At 38.5% G+C, this 20,791-nt stretch overlaps 1 protein-coding gene across 1 annotated transcript; it reads left to right on the forward strand.

Annotated features, from left to right (window-relative positions):
• The first annotated feature begins 4,619 nt into the window (after positions 1 to 4,619).
• Positions 4,620 to 12,179, forward strand: LOC134881763 (protein tyrosine phosphatase type IVA 2-like). Its single transcript, XM_063909304.1, has 8 exons — positions 4,620 to 4,732; positions 5,793 to 5,928; positions 6,009 to 6,132; positions 7,044 to 7,616; positions 7,714 to 7,806; positions 9,172 to 9,302; positions 10,066 to 10,140; positions 10,246 to 12,179. The coding sequence occupies exons 4-8, from the start codon at positions 7,521 to 7,523 to the stop codon at positions 10,355 to 10,357; spliced, it is 507 nt and encodes a 168-aa protein (XP_063765374.1). The 5' UTR covers positions 4,620 to 4,732; positions 5,793 to 5,928; positions 6,009 to 6,132; positions 7,044 to 7,520; the 3' UTR covers positions 10,358 to 12,179.
• Positions 12,180 to 20,791: the final 8,612 nt, after the last annotated feature.

Consider the following 20,791-nt stretch of genomic DNA (forward strand, 5'->3'; position numbering starts at 1 on the left):
CCCAAGTTTTTTTGTAAGTAGGCAATCAAAGATGATGAATTAAGTGTCTAGATCTATAGTCTGGGGTCAGAGCAAGGATATAGTGGAGGCTCAGTGCCTTTTTTATGTATATATATATGCAAAATACCAACTTTTAAGGTGAAATTAAGCATTATTTGTGTCATTTTTTAAGGCCGACATAAATATTCAGTCAATATCACTCTTAAATGTTCCCAGTGTATATATGATATGTGATGTATTCCATATTACATAATAACTAAGAAAAACACCATTGCAAGTTGTCTGAGAATTCATTTTTTTATGCAAACAAAGCATAATGCTCTTAATTCAAACATCGAAAAACCCAAGTGAATAGGGAAAAAAAAAACATGAAACTTCCCTTGAACAGTTCTACAGATCACATCTTGTTTCTGTATATTTTCTTTCATGTTTCTAGCTGAATTGCTTTGCTTTCATCTGTCTTCTGTAAGTTCCATAGGTCACTTGTTTTGGTAAATTGTTTTTATACCTTTCTAGTTTGCTTGTGTGCCATTTGTCTTTGGAATTTCATTTTGATTAGTATTTCTTTCTGCAGTCCTTTTCCAAGTTCTTTGGTTACCCATTGCCTTGGTATGCTTGAGGACTACAACTCCACATTCAAACAAGGACATTGGTCATCACTCTGACATGTACACATTGCAGTGCATAACAGCCCCGATTTTCGGCATTTGCACTGGCGTGTTGTGCATTGTTTTTTACAGGCACACCTGATCATTTCCAGGCAACTTTCAGGTATTGGGTTCTGTGACATAAGAATGGGCTGTAGTCCTGAATCACCATCTTTCCATCCCATGTCCAAGGGTGAAGGAAGCTCAGGTGTGGCATAGTGAGCATTTCTCCAAACCATTGCCTGGTAGTGTACTCTCAGCAGATGGAAGTGGAGCGCATCGCTTGTAGGCGGCATTGCTTCTGGTTTACCTGTCCTGGAGAAAAGTATATGCCTTGCTGCATCAACAGAGTCTGTTTTATGCACATCATATATTCTGCAGACAAAAGCCTCTGAAGATCTTTGAGTCTCCTCCGTGAGATCACCAATTCCGAGGTTGCTGAGCAATTGATGGTGCATTTTCCAGACTTTCCATGATGTACTTTTGGTGTGACTTGCAATGTATGATGTGGTATCACAACCAGTTAGTGCATGAAATGCTACAAGGCTTGGTGCTGAATCCTTTGGCAGTTTGTTAAAAACGGCATCAATTGGTATATATTGTGGCTTCCTTGTGGTACCAGACAACAGCCAGAGTTTTTTACATGCTACGTGTGGGAAATGGGAAACGAGAATCACAAGTACATCAGTGTCTCTAGATGACACGACTACTGTGTCTGACTGGCAGTGCACTGCATGTAATACCAATCGGGTATCTGCCTCTTCGTGTGTGGCTCTCAGATGAGTCAGGTTGGTTGTTGCTTTTGATGACCTAACCTCCGTCTCTTCGTCTCTGAACCCACCAGCAACTACTATCTCTTTATCATCCGGTGCCTGAGCACATAGTTCTTCAGAGAGTAGATTGGCAAGATCAGCTTTGTTGTCAGGGAGGGACAGGAAATTGGTCCAGTTTTTTGGAAGAGGCACATCACGACCCTCAACAAGTCGTCTGATTGGTTGAGCTGCTTTTGTGCGTCGTGTCCTGGTAGCACCCTTGATGGTCTCTTCTCTGTATCTGTCAAACACAACGTCTATCCTTTTATAGTAACATCCTGCTTTCAACACTGCTCTGACAAATGTGTCGGCCAGATCCCCAAATGTTACTGCTTTGTCTGGCTTTCCAAGGGCAACCACAAGTGCCTGTCCATCTATGATGAGACAAGATGACATGTCGGGAAGTTCAATAGCCTCAGGACAGACTATGTCTTCAGTTAACTTATTTACTAATACAGACTTGTTTCCAGTGCGAAGTGTCCCATTCATTTCAGCAAGGGATATGGGAACTGGCAGAAGCTCGTGTTTTAGGACAGCTGGTAAGTCAACTGGACGACCTGCCTCATAGGCCGTAACAAGGCGTTTGAGAATGTTTCGGTCAGCCTTTATGACAGTTCTGTTGTCTTTGATTTTAGGATTTTTGGCCACTTCATACAGAGATGCAAATGTTTTAGCTTTGCTCTTATGTAGGGTTGCATGGATTGGGACCTCTGGTTTATCTTTGTCCTCAGGAACAATCATCCTTTTCTCAATGAATGAATTCACTTTTTCTTGTCCTAGGTCTTTGGCAGAAAGTAATGAGCTTTGGATAGCCTCTGTGGCAACGTCTTTCGTGGCGAGATTTTGCAATGAGCCTGAGGAGACTGAATCAAACACCTTGAACCCTTTGAAGACTAAAACCAATGCCATTTCGTCTCTGTTGTCTCTCTTTTCACGGGATTTGGTAGCTTCATTGTGGACGTAGGTTTTCTCAGGTGTGTTGCTGAACATCAAATGTGTCTCTTCTGCTACATGGGACCTCATGTTGTAGGAGAGTGTCCATCTGGAAAGGGCTGAAGGTGTCTTAGTAATGCCAATGATCCCCCCTCCTTTTTTCCCTGTTCCGTTGATCCACTCCATTGCTTGGTCTGGATCGACCTGGTTGAATCGTTGATCGGACCGCTTCACAACAAAGTTGCCTCTTTGGAACTCAGATAGTACAGGTTCTGGGAGTTGGTGCATCTCAGCAATATACACTGGCCCCCATCTTGCATAGTTCAGGTGGTCATATCGCATGAAGTACGGCAACATCCAGCTGAAGGAGTGAAGATGAAGCTCCCAGAGTCCATCACGCTGAGCTCGTGTAAACTGCAACAGTGTTGAGACCATATCCATGTAGTTCCACCAGAAGACAAAGTTGACATCTTCAGATTTACTTGCGATGAAATCTTTGAGGAGACTGTCAAACTGTTCCTGCTTCAGATATGTTATCAACTGAGGAATCATTTCAGGATTTTCATCAGCAGCCATAGCAGAGATCTCATCATGGCATTCCTTGTTTGATTCTGCAGCAAACGCGAGGAATGTTGGCAACAAAAGCTGCCATAGGGCCTGCAAGGTCAGTTTGTGAGCTCTCATACCCTTGTTGTATGCTTTCCCTGACATGACAAGCATGACAGCACCCTCCCCCAGCAATCCACTCTCCAGCCACACTTCAGCTAGACCAGACCCAGCCATGTGATCTCCGATAGTCTTTAGGAAGTTCATTGCAATATGAAGTCCACCAAGCCGAGGGATTAACTTGCCCTGATATTCCTCAACACACCACTTCAGTTCCATGAGCTTGCAGTAAAGAGCTTGGTCCACTGTTATGACTGTATGCTCCTGGCCAAAATGTGATGATATTGCCATGCACCTCTTCACAACTGTATTGAGCGTATCATACTCATGAGCTGGAGCAAGGACTATTGGCAAATATCCTACTGCTGTCTGCTCTGGTTCCTTTGACGAGACTGACTGATTGAAAACGGTCCAAGAAGGTTTGGGTTCAGAATCCTGACGTCGCAGGAAGAAAGCCATGTCTGTTGCTTGTGCTTGTTTCACACACTCACTGTCTCCTTTAGGTCTGGTAAACCAGGTCTTGTTAACATGTGATGTGAATACTGGCTTGCTTGTGGCAGAATGTACATTGACGTGGTGCAGGTTCTCCAGGACATCTGGCACAACCAGTGTACGGCTAGTGGAGGGCTTCAGCATGTCAAGTTCTATATCTTTTTTTCCCCGTTGCCAGGCTGCCATTTGGGTTGCATGAAAGGTGTTCTTTCCATCTAAGGACTCATCAAGGATGTCAATGTTGTCAGCAGTGAAGTGGATGAATCGATTTGCTACCATGTTTGGTGGAATAATGGCTGAATTCTCAGACAACTTGCAATGGTGTTTTTCTTAGTTATTATGTAATATGGAATACATCACATATCATATATACACTGGGAACATTTAAGAGTGATATTGACTGAATATTTATGTCGGCCTTAAAAAATGACACAAATAATGCTTAATTTCACCTTAAAAGTTGGTATTTTGCATATATATATACATAAAAAAGGCACTGAGCCTCCACTATATCCTTGTTTGACCCTTGACTATCGATCTAGAAACTTAATTTCCTCATCTTGATTGCCTACTTACAAAAAAAACTAGGAGGAAATGGTCCAATAACTGTGCAAGATGGGCAATTTGGCGGCCATTTTAATATGCAAATTAGAAGGTCAAAACCTCAAAATTTCACCCGGGTACCGGTTTTTTTGGACTCAGCACCCTTGAAATATGTAAGGTAGGCCGGTTCCCGACTTGTACCCATAAATGCTCCTTACTTCTTATAAAAGGCCTTTTTTCTGAAATCCGTCTAGACTATTTATCCTACTTAATCTTCAAACGTCTGAAACTATAACTATTGAAACTATTTAAGACTATAACTACTATATATATTTTTTATATGTATACTTATTCAAAAACAAAACAGGTTTGGACAATTCCATGTTATTAATTTGAAGTAAGACATCAGCTGAGCATTTTTTTCTAGCAACAGGCAGACTGACCAGTACCGGAAGTGGATTTACAAATTAAAACCGTCATATGGATACATTTAAAAAATAGTTGTATTATTGAAAGCTTGCGGCCGGAAGTGGCGTTGTTCATTGTTGCTAGCTCGACATTTCTGTTCAACATGTCTTCTCTGCAGACTCTGCTCTGTCATTAGAAGCGTCTGGATTTTTCGTTAAACTACTGCGTTTGGTAAGTAGCTAAATATGCCAGTCGTGTGTGTTTGATGTCGAAGTAGCATATCTGCTGTGTAACTAACATTAGCTGTGTGAACGACACCGGTGTATCCGCTGTCATTTGACTGTTATTGTAAACCGGTGAACGCTTTAGCCTAGAAGTGTTAGCTTTCTGTTTATTCTGGGAACATGGTCGTTGACCTGGTTTTACATGACCTGGCTGGCGGCGGATGACAGATGGCGCAGCTAATAAGTCTTACGTTAGGTTTCTATATTGGTTTGTCTGAGTATGACTGACTGTGTCATACCTTATGATAACGTTGTATACATTAATGTTGGGTGCAATATTTGAAAAACAGCAACCAGTGACGTTATGCTAGCTAGCTAGCTGTCATTAAACGTTAACATATTGCCCTAGCTAACTTTAACATTAATAATCTGTGTCTGATCATGAGCATTACAGTATTGGCTGGTGGTAAGGTTACCTATATTTTAAGCTACTCTCACCTAGCCCCGTTAAGTAGATGTATGGTATTGTAGATGTGTGTCGCTATAGTAACTCCATTAGACTGTCTATTTGCTCCGCCAATGTTGCTGTGGGCCGTAACCACGCCAAAACAAGGAATGCAGTTACTCGTTACTATCACACACACTCCGCTGGCTCTCGTTATATTCCCTATCTCATTCCAGGAACCTCCCTCCATCCCTACTCCCAACCAATCAGAACTACGCTCCCTCACTCAACTCACAGCCACTATACTGTAACTGTCAAAACAGTGACAGCTGACATTATTTAAATATAATATAAAATAAAACGAATACACACACTTCAATCAGTCCGTTACAGTATACACGTTACTGTCGCCAGCTAGCCGATTTCCCATTTTAATTTCTGTTACTTAAATTATGATAGCTAGTATATAACCAAGTGGTTCTAAGCTAGCAAGGCATTAGCTATTTATGTTTCCTAAAAGGGAGTTCGTGTGACGAATTGCTCTCATTAACACGAAATGTTAACGTAATGCTAAAGTTCGGCAAAGGAAAGTGTAATATTGTCATGTTTGTCTTGTCTACAGGTTAGCAGCAAGCTAGCGGGCCGTTGTTAGCCAGGACCCCGAAAAGCAGCATCATCATCAATGGTGTGTTTACATCCCGGAGCCGTCACATCTTGCTGTGTCCGCTCAATGACCCATCTCCTCAGCTCTCATCACAGTGAGTGTTCTACACAGTCCCATCTGTTAGCTCTACTGCATGCATCACACCTGCTGTCATTATTACTCTGCCTCCCCCAGGCTGCACATGTATGGCTTTTGCGAGGCTCGGAGGGGAGTTCTGCCAAGCCCAGCACCTGCTGCTTATTGTGGACAAGTGAACAGGGGGCCAGCTAGGCGCGAACACTGCCATTGACGTGCACAGGTGTGTTTATAAAGGTTGTTGTGATCTCTTTATTCAGGTTGAGTAGGAAGAGTAGGGGTACAAAGAACCATGTTAAAGCTTATACACCACTGTATAAATCGTACTATAAATACTATTATATTATAGTACAATGTGCACCCTTCAATTTAACTTTAAAAAAAAGTATATTAAATATTTTATTCTATTTCTTTAAATCTTAATATTTTATATTCTAAAATAGAGCAACTGTCTTTGAAATTAAATGTCCCCCAGTATAAATTCTGAAGTCCATAAATGTCTAATAAAATTTCTCAAAATTGAAGTTGAGTAATTGAGAAAATGTTCTTTATTCCACTGCACCGCTGCGCTATATATTATAACAACCAAACATACATTTGAGGTGATCCCTTTATGACCTCAGCTGATCTTTACTTTCGTAACCATTCCAGGAAATGTTATGCTAAGCAGCAAACAATTACCAAGTAAAGTCTGTTAATTTTGTAAGCTATTAAATTTATACAATTATTTAATTAATCGTCTGCTGCCTGCCACTCGTCCTCCAGCAGACCCACCGGACATCCATCCCCTATTTATTCCCAATAAAAACAAAGCTGTCTCTGTCGTCTGACCAGATATTTGACACAGTTTTCATATTTTTGGAGTTATTATACAGCTTTTGTCGAACAGAATATTGTTTTCTGGCATCACTTTAACATTTTACGGGGAAAATCTGGTATGAGGGCGCACGGCAACAGTAAGAGGGCGCAGCGCACCTGTGAAACAGTTTAGACAAAACCCTTGCATATGTATAATAACATACTGTCAAACTCAGTTAAAAAGGAACTAAAGTACAGTGATTGAGTAAATGTACTTACGTCAAAATGTAACAAGCAAAAACCAATATTAAGAGAACCGTCTCCGTGTCCTCGTAGGTCCTTACTGCCATCCTGTTGAACCCATATGAAGACAAGCCAACCTTCCGCCTGTCGCCTGTCCTGGGGAGTCGGAGGAGCTTTGGCTTCATCCCAGGAGTTTCTTCACAGCTCGTCTCCTTTCCTGAGCTTCCTTTCCTCTTCAACTCAGATCCCTAGACGTGCCCTCTGAATGGGATAGGAGATTTGAAAGAAAGGAAGGACAGATCTTTTTTTTCTGTCTTCATTTTCTTTCTGGACTATCGGTGTCTTTAATCCCACCTTTTAGACGATTTAAGGCAAATAATATTTACAGATCTTGCCCATAAATCATTTGTTTTTTGTAGTTTTGCATTTTTTTGTCCGAATCCATTTTTTGTTGTAGTGAAAACATTTTTTTTGCTTTTTTAATTTTAAACGTCTGGACACTCTAGTCTTCTACTCCCTAATTTGAAGCACAGACATTTAAAAAAATAATACACTTTTGAGAGTGTAAAAATGAACCGCCCGGCCCCCGTGGAGATCTCTTACGACTGCCTGAGATTCCTAATAACTCACAACCCCACTAACGCACAACTGGGAAGGTTCATAGAGGTAACATACATTTTTAATTCTGAACCTATATCCTTGATTCATTTTATTTCAGTCATAGAGGAAGCAACAGTGACATGCTTTGTGTTTTGATGTACAGGATCTGAAGAATTATGGAGTTAACACCCTGGTGAGAGTTTGTGCTGCTACATACGACAAGACACCGGTGGAACAAGAAGGTATTCATGTCCTGGTGAGTGACGGATATAGACCTACTCATGAACACACCTCAAAAAATGCTTATTCTTAATCCAATAAAGAAATCTTAAGCAGTCATAAAAATACTGAATTATAAACTGATATTCTGCCTCTATAAGCAGTTTGAATGTTCTGCAATGAAAAGAAGGACTTAGAAAGACAGTAGGCGATTGTGTGATTGGTATTTTAGGTTACCATTGGAGGACATTTCACGCATATCAGCGAACAATGACCCAGAGAAAATGTGTGTTAATTATTGTCGGCTACTTTTGCATTTAGATTTAGTCATTTGTTAAATGTCCTAGGGAGGTTTTACCTCGTGCTGTTTCTTATTTAGATGTACTTGACTAAAAGTGTGCGATCTATTTTATTATAGTTTAAATTGCTTCAATTATTAATCATAAAATGATAGTTATCGTTTAAGTAATCTGATTGTATTGAGCCCAAATCCTTTTTAGACAAAATATCTAGCCTTGTTTGTTTCTCTCTAAGTCCTGTTGTTGCCATTTTTAACTTGAACTTAAGAATGTTTTTCCAGTCTCCTTCAGTGTGCTGACGCTGTAGTCCTGATAGGGTGTGTATAGAACAGGAAACCTGCTGCATTGAAAAAGTCTAGTCCATAATATTTCATTTCTTCATTTTGCTCAATGAAAATTTAGTTTTTAAACTACATTTGAGTTCCGTCCAATTTGCCAACCATAGCGTATGGTGATTAAATCCCTTTCTGTGTGCTACTGTTGCCATGTCATCATTCTTTCATCTTAAATATAGATAAAACGAGTTTGTTAGATGTTACATTTTTAGTCAGGGTTTTAGTTATCAAAATGATCGCTAGTGAACGCCGCTGGATAATTCTGGACTACAGGAAGTGATTCCACTTTAATACAGAATCCTCCTGACAGTGGAAATTTGACAACATGTTGCAAGAAATTTAAGAGATCTATGGTGAGCTTGTAAATAATCACTCCAAGCGCCATGCACAAATTGGACTGGTAAAAAACCCTTTGGTCCATCAGAGCAGCTCACTCACAGAGGGTGATGTGCAGGACATTTTGGAAACGTACATTTTAGCTCACTATCTTACTTTTTTAGGTTTAGCCCACTGTAACAAATATATTTTCACAGGCGTTTTGCTACAGACTGTTACGTTGCATCATAACCATCTCTCACACTATAATCCTCACTGTAGAGCAAGAGGTACAACATTGTATTTTACACATCAGTAGTAACGATTTTCTTTCATTTACTTTAATGTAGGATTAAAACACACATCTTGGAACAGCAACACTTTCATTTTAGTGCAGAGCATCAGATTGGATAAGTAAATGCATCCTAAATATCAGCTTGTTCCCCCCTCCAGGATTGGCCATTTGATGACGGTTCCGCCCCCCCGGACCAGTTGGTTGATGATTGGCTGAACCTGCTTCAGACAAAGTTCAGGGACGAGCCTGGCAGCTGTGTGGCTGTGCACTGTGTGGCTGGACTCGGACGGTGAGTCTGCATTGTAACATGTAAAGTGTTACAGCTAAAGTGAAGTAGCAGGTAAAAAAAGACATGCAATAATAAAGAGTTATCTAACTTATTAAATATAAAGAATAAAAGCGTACATTAGTAATAGAATAAAAATAAAGACATAAGTACACAACCATGAGAAGCAGCAATTTTTAAAAAGTGACACGTAACATATTGAGGTGTTGAGGCCTTATACAAATATATGTCCACCAGTTTTTCCAAATATGAGCCTGTTGTTTAGAGCCGGCATTTCTTGTCAATTGTAATCCATTTGCACAGCTCTCTGGTTTTAGATTTTAAATGGTAAAATAAAAGCCATTGCCATGCCTCTTCAATCTTTAGCTCAAATTGGTTTTAACTTTATTAAAAATAAAGGAAGATCAACACGTTTTTTGTTTTGTTTTGTTTTAATACTTTACATCCTTTAATTTCTTCCCCAAAAATAAATTTCAAGATAAAAAAACAAAAACCCCACAATGCCCATACCCCTTAAAGGTTGTGCAAAGGTGTTGCTAAAATGTTTGCATGCTGGATGATTTTGTGGCTCCCGTCCATTTACAGAGGTTTGTATTTGTGCGCCATATTTTGTGAAATTGATCTATCAATATTTACATAATATTTCAATTACCATTTATGAAGTGAATGTGCTTTCTAATTGTTGACGTGTTGCAATATCATCTTCTTAAAATGACGAAAAACTAATGTTTTGAGAGTCTCTTAAGTTTTCTGAATGTGTGCTCAGAGCTCCTGTGTTGGTGGCCCTGGCTCTAATCGAGTGTGGGATGGAATATGAAGACGCCGTGCACTTCATCCGACTGTGAGTACAAAACACTGATTCTTCTGACCTTAATCCAAATGTCCCACCCCTGTAACTGCTCACACATGCTGTCATTCACAACTAATGATGTCTGTTTGATGTCAGGAAGCGGCGCGGAGCGTTCAACTCCAAACAGCTGCTGTATCTGGAAAGCTACAAACCCAAACTGTGTCTGCGCTTCAAAGACGCCAATGGACAGAGCTGCTCCATACAGTAGGAGTCTACTAACCCACTCCTCACTTCACTGCTGCTTCACTGGAGACTTTCACCTCTTAATGTTAAACGGAAAAGTGACAGGTTAGGGTAGCACAAGAGAAAAGGGGAACACTGTTGTTTACTCTTAGCGAAATGTATTATTGACACAACATTTCACTCCTCGATTAGTTACAGACTCATTTAGGCTTTTGAAATCTATAAAAAGAACTTCATGTGTTTTCCCAAATGTAAAGCACCTCCATGTCAAATTTCTGAAAAATCTTTGACGTAACAAATTGACCTCAATAGAGAAGGTTTTTATTTCTACTTTTTGTTCTGTGAACCTTAATATGTAGCAAATATATACAAATATTTAGCTCATTAAAAAGAAACTCCAAAGTCAAGCAAAATGTATTTAAACTGTGAAATCAAGCTTAAGGGACTGTAAAAGTCAAATAAATATTCCAAAGTTTATTCTCACATTTCTGTTGATTTTTGATTTAGATTGAAACCTGGGATCAAACGTTATAGAAATGTCTGTATCATTAGTCGAAATGTTTTTGTGATGTTAAACTGATATGCAGCTTGCTATTTTTTCTAAGCTCCAACACAACAAATAAAGAATGAGTAGCTGGTTTATTGCCCATCAATGTTTTTTTTAATTCCAATATTTACTCACTGACCAAATCGATTCTCAGCAGCAGATGATAAAGAACTCTAAAGTATGAAAGCCTACAACATTAAATACACATGCTAAAAGAAGATCAGAATATTAAAAGATGTGGCATATGCTGTATTAATCAACAATGCAAAGTTCCCATGTACTGTTAAAAGTCCTAGGTACTTCTTTAGAACAAACTCATTGGTTGTAAATATTTGTCCTTTATAATATTACAAAGGCAGGAACATGTTAAAAGTTCAGTAGGTGAATATATTCACAAGTGGCACTTCTGGTCCTATTAGCTGTAAAGGGTGAAAAACATTTTAAAATAATCAATATACCATTAGTTATTGAGTGGCTAAAGGGATCTATTCTGTCACTGCACCGTACACAATGTTTATAGACAAACTCTGATGGAGTGGCAGCATACAGGATGCGCTATGAGTCGCTAACATGGATTATATTGAGGGATCTGTGGCTAACATGTTTATGATACTTATCTGTTTTGTTCAGCAGGATAATCTCCACACTTTAAAAGCGTAAATGTAATCGCCAGAAGTAAAAAGCTAACGTTGGGTTATGACCAAACTACATCTCGGCCACATGATTGAAAGTCACCGCTAAGCTTAATGCAGCTAATGTTCTGCGAGATGGCGTTTAGTCTAAATTATCCACTTGTTAGGAACTGTTGTTTTTATGATGCATAGGAGCTTCAGTCATGTTAACGGCAGACCTTATTTTAGGCCTCTAAACCAAAACACGGCAGCTTTAGACTCATTCCTGCACCACTCTATTTAAAGAAATAAGCCAGCATTTAACAAAGTAAGACTGAGGTTTTGGTAAAACAACAAATATATTTTTATTTTGGTGCCCTGGGTTTTAAAGCTCACCAGTTAAATGTACTAATAGGACAATCTCTTGATCACATTCTGAATTCCTTTTTCAACCACTATAGAAGCAAACTGTGGAGCCAACATGGCCGCTCCGCTCTGTAGCTTCGTAGCTGTCTGCTAGGCTGCTGTGTCTGTAAGCTGCTGTTGGGTCTTTGTGATTTTTTTTCTGTACCCTTTACTTATTTGTACTTGTTATTTATTGATTGATTTTACAGTGTTTTTTTGTGAAATGTCTGTCTGCTAGAAAAGATCTAGTAGCTTGTTGGAAAATAAAGTGTTTAGTAATGTAAGTGTTGCTTGTCCCAGAAACGATTTTTTTAATTGTAGTACGATGTGTCTGTCTGTGTTGTTAGTTTATAAAACAAGGATATTTGTTTTTATTCAAGCACTTATGCATTGTATTCAGGAATTAAGACACACTTCACTAGAATAGAACTGTTGGGTTGCAAATTGAATACATAATGGGTAAGGTTATCAGTCATTGAATCAAACTTTATTTATACAGCCATTTTCATGCACACAAAAGGTAACATAGTGCTTCAGAAATGTAAATAAATAAATAAAACACTATTAACCCCTCAGTTCAAAGACAAACCAACACAACCTTTAAACATTTTAAATATTTGTTATTTAAGAGATTCACAAAAAGGCATAAATCTGATGCCATGAAAACACCAGCTCACACACATGATACATCATTTAATTTTCTTTCAAATTAAAATAACAAAAGACAAAACAGAGATAATGGTAGAACTTAAACATTTAAAATAACTAGTTAGCCAGTTGGATACATACGGGAACCAAAAACACACATGACATGCCGAACACATTTATCGTTCCATGTAATCCCGCTCTTATTTTAAGCTAATTTTGTCCAGCGTCATGTTGTGTTGTGCCAAGTTGTTATGCTTTGTGGTAATACATAAAACCCAAATTAACTTTGCAATATTTTGTTTATAAACCTTAAATTCAGATAACTCCTTAATTGAACTTAGGGGAGTTTCTTTCCCACACAACCCTTTGTTTTCTATTGTTACATAGTGACATCACTATGTAACACTCACTCTTGTTTTGGCTAACGATCCAACACACTGTACGTGATCGGCTAAGGAGCAGGACATCTCTGACACATCTTTAAGTGGTTGACCTATCACAACAGAGCCGGCCAGCTAACCAATCAGAGCAGACCGGGCTCTGGTTTCAGACAGAGGGTGAAAAGAGGTGCTGCAGCACAGGCAGTATGAGAAACATAAAGAGCTGTTTGAACATTAAAGCATGGAGACAGTTCATAGAAGAGGCACAAAATACTAATATGGAAACTGAAAATGAGCAGAAGATGAGCCCTTTATTAAAAAAAATGTAATCATTGTGCTTATTACCTGTGGCCCATTTTCACACAGAACCAAAATACATAACTTTGTGATTAATAAAAACCCTTACTACCAACTAAACAAGAACAAATACATTTTACATATCTATCTGATCCGAAGGGACAACGGTGACATCACTTGGTAATATAAAAAAAACTGCTAGGCTGCTTGTAACATTTTTTTAGGTCACAGTGATTTTTCTGTGTATAGAGCTGTATCATGGCAGTCACCCAACATGATGCTGAGCCTGGACTGACCTCAGTGCACTAATGTGTGTGTGTCTTGGTGTGTGTGTGTGACAGTGAAAGATGGCCTCTGGCTCTGGTGATGCTATGTGAACGTCAGAGTCACCATTCAAGGTTGATTGGTTTTATTGACTGACCCCACATCACGCACATGAACTAACCTGCAACAAAAGCTCCACAGTGAGGGAGAACTGTAAACACAGCTCAGTGTGTGAGACTCGAGATGTCCCCACAATGTTGCTTTCAGTACGGCCTTCATTCATGTTCCACACAAAGAGACAGCTGAGTGGTTTCACACTGCCTCCTGGAGCAGGTCGTTCAGACATTAGGTCAGTGAAGTGAGAAGATATAGGATCATTTAGTCATTATTTAAAGAAAAGGTATTACGATTTAAATCCTGTACAGAGATTAAAAAGGGTAAATATATTATAAGAGTAATGCTAGTTTTTTAAAGAAACATGAGGGTTTTTAGAGTTATTGCATGTGCATATTGCTTATTTGACTGTATGAGTAAATAATAAATAACAATAATAATTGTCTTTATTTGTATAGCACCTTTCATACAATAAATGCAGTTCAAAGTGCTTCACAGTCGACATTTCACAATTTGTATCACATAGAATACAGTTACCAGTAAAACACATAGATTTAAAAAAAATTAAAATAGCATAGAATAGACATATCAAACACACATTGAGATTAAAGGTACAATGATTCAACACACTATCAGGCAAATGGGAAACAATTAATAGCCACACATCAACAGAAATCCTTTATTTGTCGCACAGCAGGTACATTTAAATGGTTACAGCAAAGAGGATAGTGCAGATAAAAGGTAAAACCTAAATAGTAGAGTAACATATAACATAAAGAGGCAAGCACTTGTTAATAAAATAGAAATCACATATGCACCCAAGGTAGAAAAAGTAATGAAGCATTATTTTAGTGGCCAACAACAGTTCAAAAAATGCCTTTTAGTTCAATCGGTTTTAGTTTTACACCACTTCATGTACAGCAACAATTCATATGAGTACCTGATTATTTTTATGAGAAGAAATTAAATAAATATCCACTCTCCTGAGCACTGAGACTTCTTGTAGAGGTGACGTTCAGACGCCTGCATGTTCCAGAGTGTTGTTCACCTCTCTGGACAGTAGATAGCAGTACGACCAGAACTTTAAAATTTAGCAATTTGCATAAACTATCATTTGCATTTAGGGTAAAATGTAAAAGAACACTTTATCTATCCTTTAAATTCTCAGGGATGTTGAGTCGTGAACCCATTTCTGTTCTCAAGGTTGAACATATTTCAACAATAGTGATAAAGTCTTACAGTACAAAGATTTAACAAGTCACTTTATCACACACACACACACACACACACACACACACACACACACACACACACACACACACACACACACACACACACACACACACACACACACACACACACACACCTTTTTACATTTTTACCTGAGTATTAACATTTTATTGTACTTTATACTTCTTTTTCATAGCATTCTGACAGCTGAAGTTACTTTACAAATTCAGGATAATAGCTAATCCAAAAATATAAATCAACTTATAAATAGACAGTGACATAAATATCGGTAAATATAACCCGCAATAGTAAATAAAGTGATTTATTTAAACCATTAATATGTATGATTTGGAAATTAGCTTTTACACACAAAAAGTACTTAGGTGTATTCTGATGTCAAAGCTTTTAGGAAATTTATTTTTACAGTCTGGAATACGGTATTTATTCTACTGCCCAGTTTTAAATGTAATATTCAGTTTTATCTTATAACTTAATTGTATACATAATTTACTAGTAGTTTACTTATTCTTGCATTTGAATTGCCCCATTGCATTACTTGCAATCATTGGTATTGCACTCCTTTATGTCCTTATTTATTTTTATATCCTCAGATATATGTTTTATGATTTTTATGGCCAACAACTACCCTGTGGCTATTGTGCATATGACAATAAAAGCTTCAAACCTTCGATCAATCATTGTGGAAAAGGATTGTTGTTGCACACACTTCCGAGAGAGGGCGCTGTCACTCAAAATAACATCAATTAAAATCTCCGGAAAATACTATTGATTTTAAATAGTTGTGATTATTCCACCAACTATTTTTTGATACCTGTTTAATTAAACCTGGAGGCTATATATGGCGAGTTAGAGGAGGTGACCGAGGGCAGATGGGAGGGCTGATCGGGACGGTGACCCAGTTCACCCCGCACATCAACACCGGAGCACCGCCTGCTGAGCACCGTCCGGAGAAACCTCTGCCATTCTGATAATGAAACTACTACTGATGTTTCCAACTTTCTCACACACAGTCTGACTTCCTGTCCTGGAGTTAAACTGGCTCAGTGTGTGTAAATGTGTGTGTGTGTGTGTGTGTGAGAAAGAAAGGAAGGAAGAGGGAGGGATTGGAAGAGGAAAGGAGCTCGAGCGTTAGTATTCTGAGCATCTGGATATTTGTCTGGGGAAAAGAAACGAAGAAGAATACTTTGGATGTATGGAATATTACCTGAAACCAAAGAAGAAGACAGGAAAAGTTCACTAGAAGAAGAAAGGAGGACAGGAGGCGGGAAACCAGGAGGATAGAGTTCATTTTCTAACGGGACAGGAGGACTAACAGCAGTAATGTTACCGGTGAGTTTTCTTTGATGTGATTTATCAAACTGGATATCTTTAAATGTGTCTTTATGGTTATAACATGCGCTACATAATCCATGCTAACGACTCAAGTCCAGAGGTGGAACAAGTACTTAGACCCTTTACTAAAGTAAAAGTAAAAAAATACATTAGCTTGACAATACTCCATTACAAGTGAAAGTCCAGGATTCAAAATATTACTTTAGTAGAAGTACAGTAGTAAGTATTGTCAGCTAAATGTACTTCAAGTTTTAAAAGTAATAATACCATTATGCACAATGGCTGTTTTACATTATTAATGCTTTAAATTGCTTAAAAATCCATGCAAGAGCCTCTAAATGTTGCAATTTTTTTAAAGTTAAGACAATTTTAGATTGTTTTAAATATATATTGGTAGTTCAGTCCTGCATTATGTCATATAAAACTGTCTAATGTTTTTATATGTGAAAAATAGCTGGTAACTATGACTGTTAAATAAATGTAGTGGAGTAAAAAGTACAATAAGTTCTTCCAAAATGTAATGGAGTAGAGAGTATAAAGTAGAATAAATTGGAAATACTCAATTAAAGTACAAGTATGACAAAATAGTACTTAAGTACAGTACTTGAGTGTACTTAGTTACTTCCCACCACTGCTTAAGTCTGCCCTACAGTTGAAGGTTTTTCGGACATGTAGCTAAATGACAAGATTCCATTGTTACTAAAGTATTAATTATGAACACATATGTATATATTTGTACCTTTTTAATAGCTAAAACTCTTCAACAGTTCCCAAAATAACAGACAAGATATCAGGGCGTGTGCAACTTTTCAAACTATTCTATATTACAAAAGGTAGTCAGGCCTAGAAGCTTTAATTTAAATAGGGTGAAAACTGGAAGTTCCACGCCCTCCTTTGAAGATGGTAACCATTGACCATAACCCTACTGCAATGGGTTTGGGCTTTCCATGAATAATCCTTTAATGGGCAATGGAGGGAGCCCAGTTTGTGGTTTGAAGAGTCCAAAGGGGGGATAAATATTGTTTTTTAAAAATATTTTAAATCAACACCCCTGTAATTTAGAAAGATGTCTTCATGTTTTTTTTTTAGAAATGACAAAGGTCTATTATTCTGGCTGGTTGATTGGTTGCAATCCGAAAAATTGTTACGATTTAGGTTCAATGTCCTAAACATTGACACTGGTGTTAGATATACTGCGATGTTGTCTGGTATATATGACCAGTATGTTTTGTTTTGTGACATATTGTAAATCAATGCAGTACACACCCGTACTTTCAATACAACTACTGTTTTCATTATCTTGCAGTTTATCATCGACGCTTTTATTTTGAAAGTTTGAATCAGAAGTTCTCTTTTTTCTGGCAGTTTTGACACTATTGAAAGTGTCTGTGCATGCTTGTGTGTGTGTGTGTGCGTGTGTGTATGTGCATTTAGTTTAGTTGCTCATCTATATTTGGTTGAAAAGTGCTTCCAATTAAATTTAGAGGGATGCAATTGCATAGAAACAATAAATTCATGCATCACTTCTCAGCCAAAATATTGCATAATGTTAAAAAATTGCATCAGCATGCAGTTTTTAAAATGTTCAAAGATAGTACAGAAACTTTATTGTAAACAGGTCATCTTATCCCCATGACAGTGAGACAGTTTCTACCTACAATCCAACAGCAAAATCAGTATTCCTGTTTCCATCCTTCCTGTCCTTCCTCTCTCAATCTTCCACTCTCTTCATCGCTCCCACATACACAGTGAAAACACTACACTGCTTTGTGGCTGCTGTCAGCTTCAGACAATGCACTGAAGATATAAGGGTGTGTTTACTGGAGGAAGTAGAGAGAGACAGGCAGAGAACACGTCTACCTCGACCATTAACCCCGCCTCAATGTTCTTCCTGGTTCAGACCTTACTTTATCCTTTTTTCTAAAATGTACTGGCTTTCATGTTCTACCATTGTCCATGGTGTTTACAGTTTTACGACTTTCACTTCCCCCTGTGAAAGTATTTGCCTAAAGCTACTATCAGAAAGTTCACTTATTATTCAGACTCCTGGGAAACTGTATTGGCTGACTATTATAGCATCTTTCATACGTCTCTTCTCTTTTCACGTTTGCCTTCCCTTCTGCAAACACATGATCGATACATTCAATTAAAAACTGCATGATGTTGTTCCCTTCTGAATTGTTGAGAAGGTCACACATATTTCCCCCGAGTAGGGAGTTGGTAATGTTGCTGCTACTACTTTTATTTCTCCAAAACCAAAAAAATGACTTCATGCTGAAATATTTATGTTATTTATTAGAAATCCTAGCAGCTTTGTGGATGTTGACCTGTCTGCCTGTGGCTTCTTCCATCACTTTGGTACAGGCAGAATTATATCTCAACTGATGCTTGTTTTCCAGTTAGATTTTATATAGAAGTTCATCAAGAAATGGTTACTTATACCTGCTATGCCACATTTTCACAGTACAAAATATTGAAATAGTCTCCAAGAGCTGTCGTAAAGCTGATAGTGGGCTGCGGTTGCCAAACTGTTACTGCCGATTCTGCCTAACCTTTATCCAAGGATGGAGATGAGATGGGCCGACGTGATGCAGACAGCTTGTGGGTAGTGACCTGTGATGGCACCCACCTGTCACTCAAAGAGTCTAAGCACTTTTAATTCATTACTTTAATGCTGTGTCTTAATTTGCTGTTTTGAGTTCATGCGATGAGTGGTCTGGTAGTGCTGTCAGAACGGTCAGAAGTTGAGTATGGTACACTGAACACTTCTCCCTTATATCAATCGCTCTCTTGGCTATTTGACCTTAGTGGCAGGTGCGTTGGCGGTTGCTCTGGTAAACACAACACTATAGAAATTAAAGTTATACATGTATTTTCTTTTCACTATTTAATAAACGTACCTCTTTCCTGTACTTGAAAATGAAGTAACTGTTAATTGAACAGGAACAGCGGCCAAGTGCGATCTAAGATAACCTGGTCGACCTAAAGTTATGTGGGAAATTAGCAATGGAACCCTTTTTTGTGTGCCACGTTTCAAACATGTTTATTCTTGCTGTAGAGTTTGGCCTTTTACCATGCGGGTGTACGGTTATTGACTTGCTCTTCTCCCCCGTGTGCTCCTGGTTTGATCCATCCTTCATACTGTTTTCAGGACTGCTTTGCGGCCTCTTCCCAAGTCCAGTCCATTGTCCTGCCTCTTCCTGTGTGTTTGAAGGCAGCTCCTTAAACACATTCTTTTTTCAAGATCTTTGGCTACACCAAACCTTTTTGAGTCTCAAATTAAATCAGGATGTTAATTTAGATCCACTGGTGGACCCCCACATATTCCTAATTTAATTTCTAAGAACTTCAATCAATTACATTTCGAACCATGTTTTGCTCACTAGTTAATGATGCACCGTGGGATGGTAGAGCAGTTAGTGTGGGAGTAAGGGAAACGGTTGCCATTTTAAATAACACACATGAAGACATCCTTTTCTGAGCCAGTGCATCAACTACAATTTGGAAAGTATTACACGCTACGGAGAAAATAGCTCTGTCCTTACCAGTGAGGCAGCTTCGAGTAACACCTGCTAATAAACTGTAGGGATTAACAGGCCTAAAAATGGAGTGAGGGATGTAGTAGCACTCATTGAAGACAGACTGATTAGTCTTTACTGCGCTACATGGTCCTTTTCGAACAGGCCTGTGATTGAGATTTAATCACATACTGGAGTAAATCAAATCCTTATAATTATGGAAAAAATGAGAACACTGTGGTATATCTCTGAGACAACAGAATGTCTGTGACAAAACAAGTAGATATATTTTAGGACATAAAGTTTAAAGCCCATAAGTAAATCTTATGAATGACAGCAAGCATGAGTCGAGAGAAACAAATCCTAAAGTAACACTAACTTTCCCTTGCTGTGTGTGTGTGTGTGTGTGTGTGTGTGTGTGTGTGTGTGTGTGTGTGTGTGTGTGTGTGTGTGTGTGTGTGTGTGTGTGCCGGCACAGTGGAACAGTAACAGCTGAAGGTGATTTGTTTCAGACACCCTAGCTCCAACTGCTACCCACACACCCAAACACACTCACCCATAAACAGAGATCAATGAGGGCCGTCTCTATAGGAACTTGCATGTGACCGGTGAAGCACGAGGCTCAAGCTCATTGAGAAAGGAACAACCTGCAGTACCTCCTACTGTGTACTGTATGTCTCTGGGACTTTCAGTTCCTTTACGGTTTCTACTATATTCATCTAGAGAACAACCTATCAAAAGTCCCATACAAATCTCAGTCAGTTACAAATTGAGCTACACAAAAATCAATACTTAGGCCTATCAATTATTGCTTTTTAAAAGTTGTATTATGTAAAATATCGGACCATCTCTCGTGACCCCGAGTCGTTTTTACAGCAGGTGGCTGGCAAAACATGGAGCCTGGCTAAGTCTTAAAGGGTCTCTATTCTGCTTTTTTTGGGTTTTACCTTTCCTGTGGTGTGTTCTTTAGGTTTTTGTGCATGTTAATGGTCTGGAAAGACTTAAATCCCTGAGAATATTTCTTTCACACACTTTCTATGACACCTCCATTGACTCCTTTGTTAACTTCCGTAACATAAGAAATCAACACTC

The sequence above is a fragment of the Eleginops maclovinus genome, chromosome 19, assembly GCF_036324505.1.
Source record: "Eleginops maclovinus isolate JMC-PN-2008 ecotype Puerto Natales chromosome 19, JC_Emac_rtc_rv5, whole genome shotgun sequence".
NCBI classification, from domain to species: Eukaryota; Metazoa; Chordata; class Actinopteri; order Perciformes; family Eleginopidae; genus Eleginops; species Eleginops maclovinus.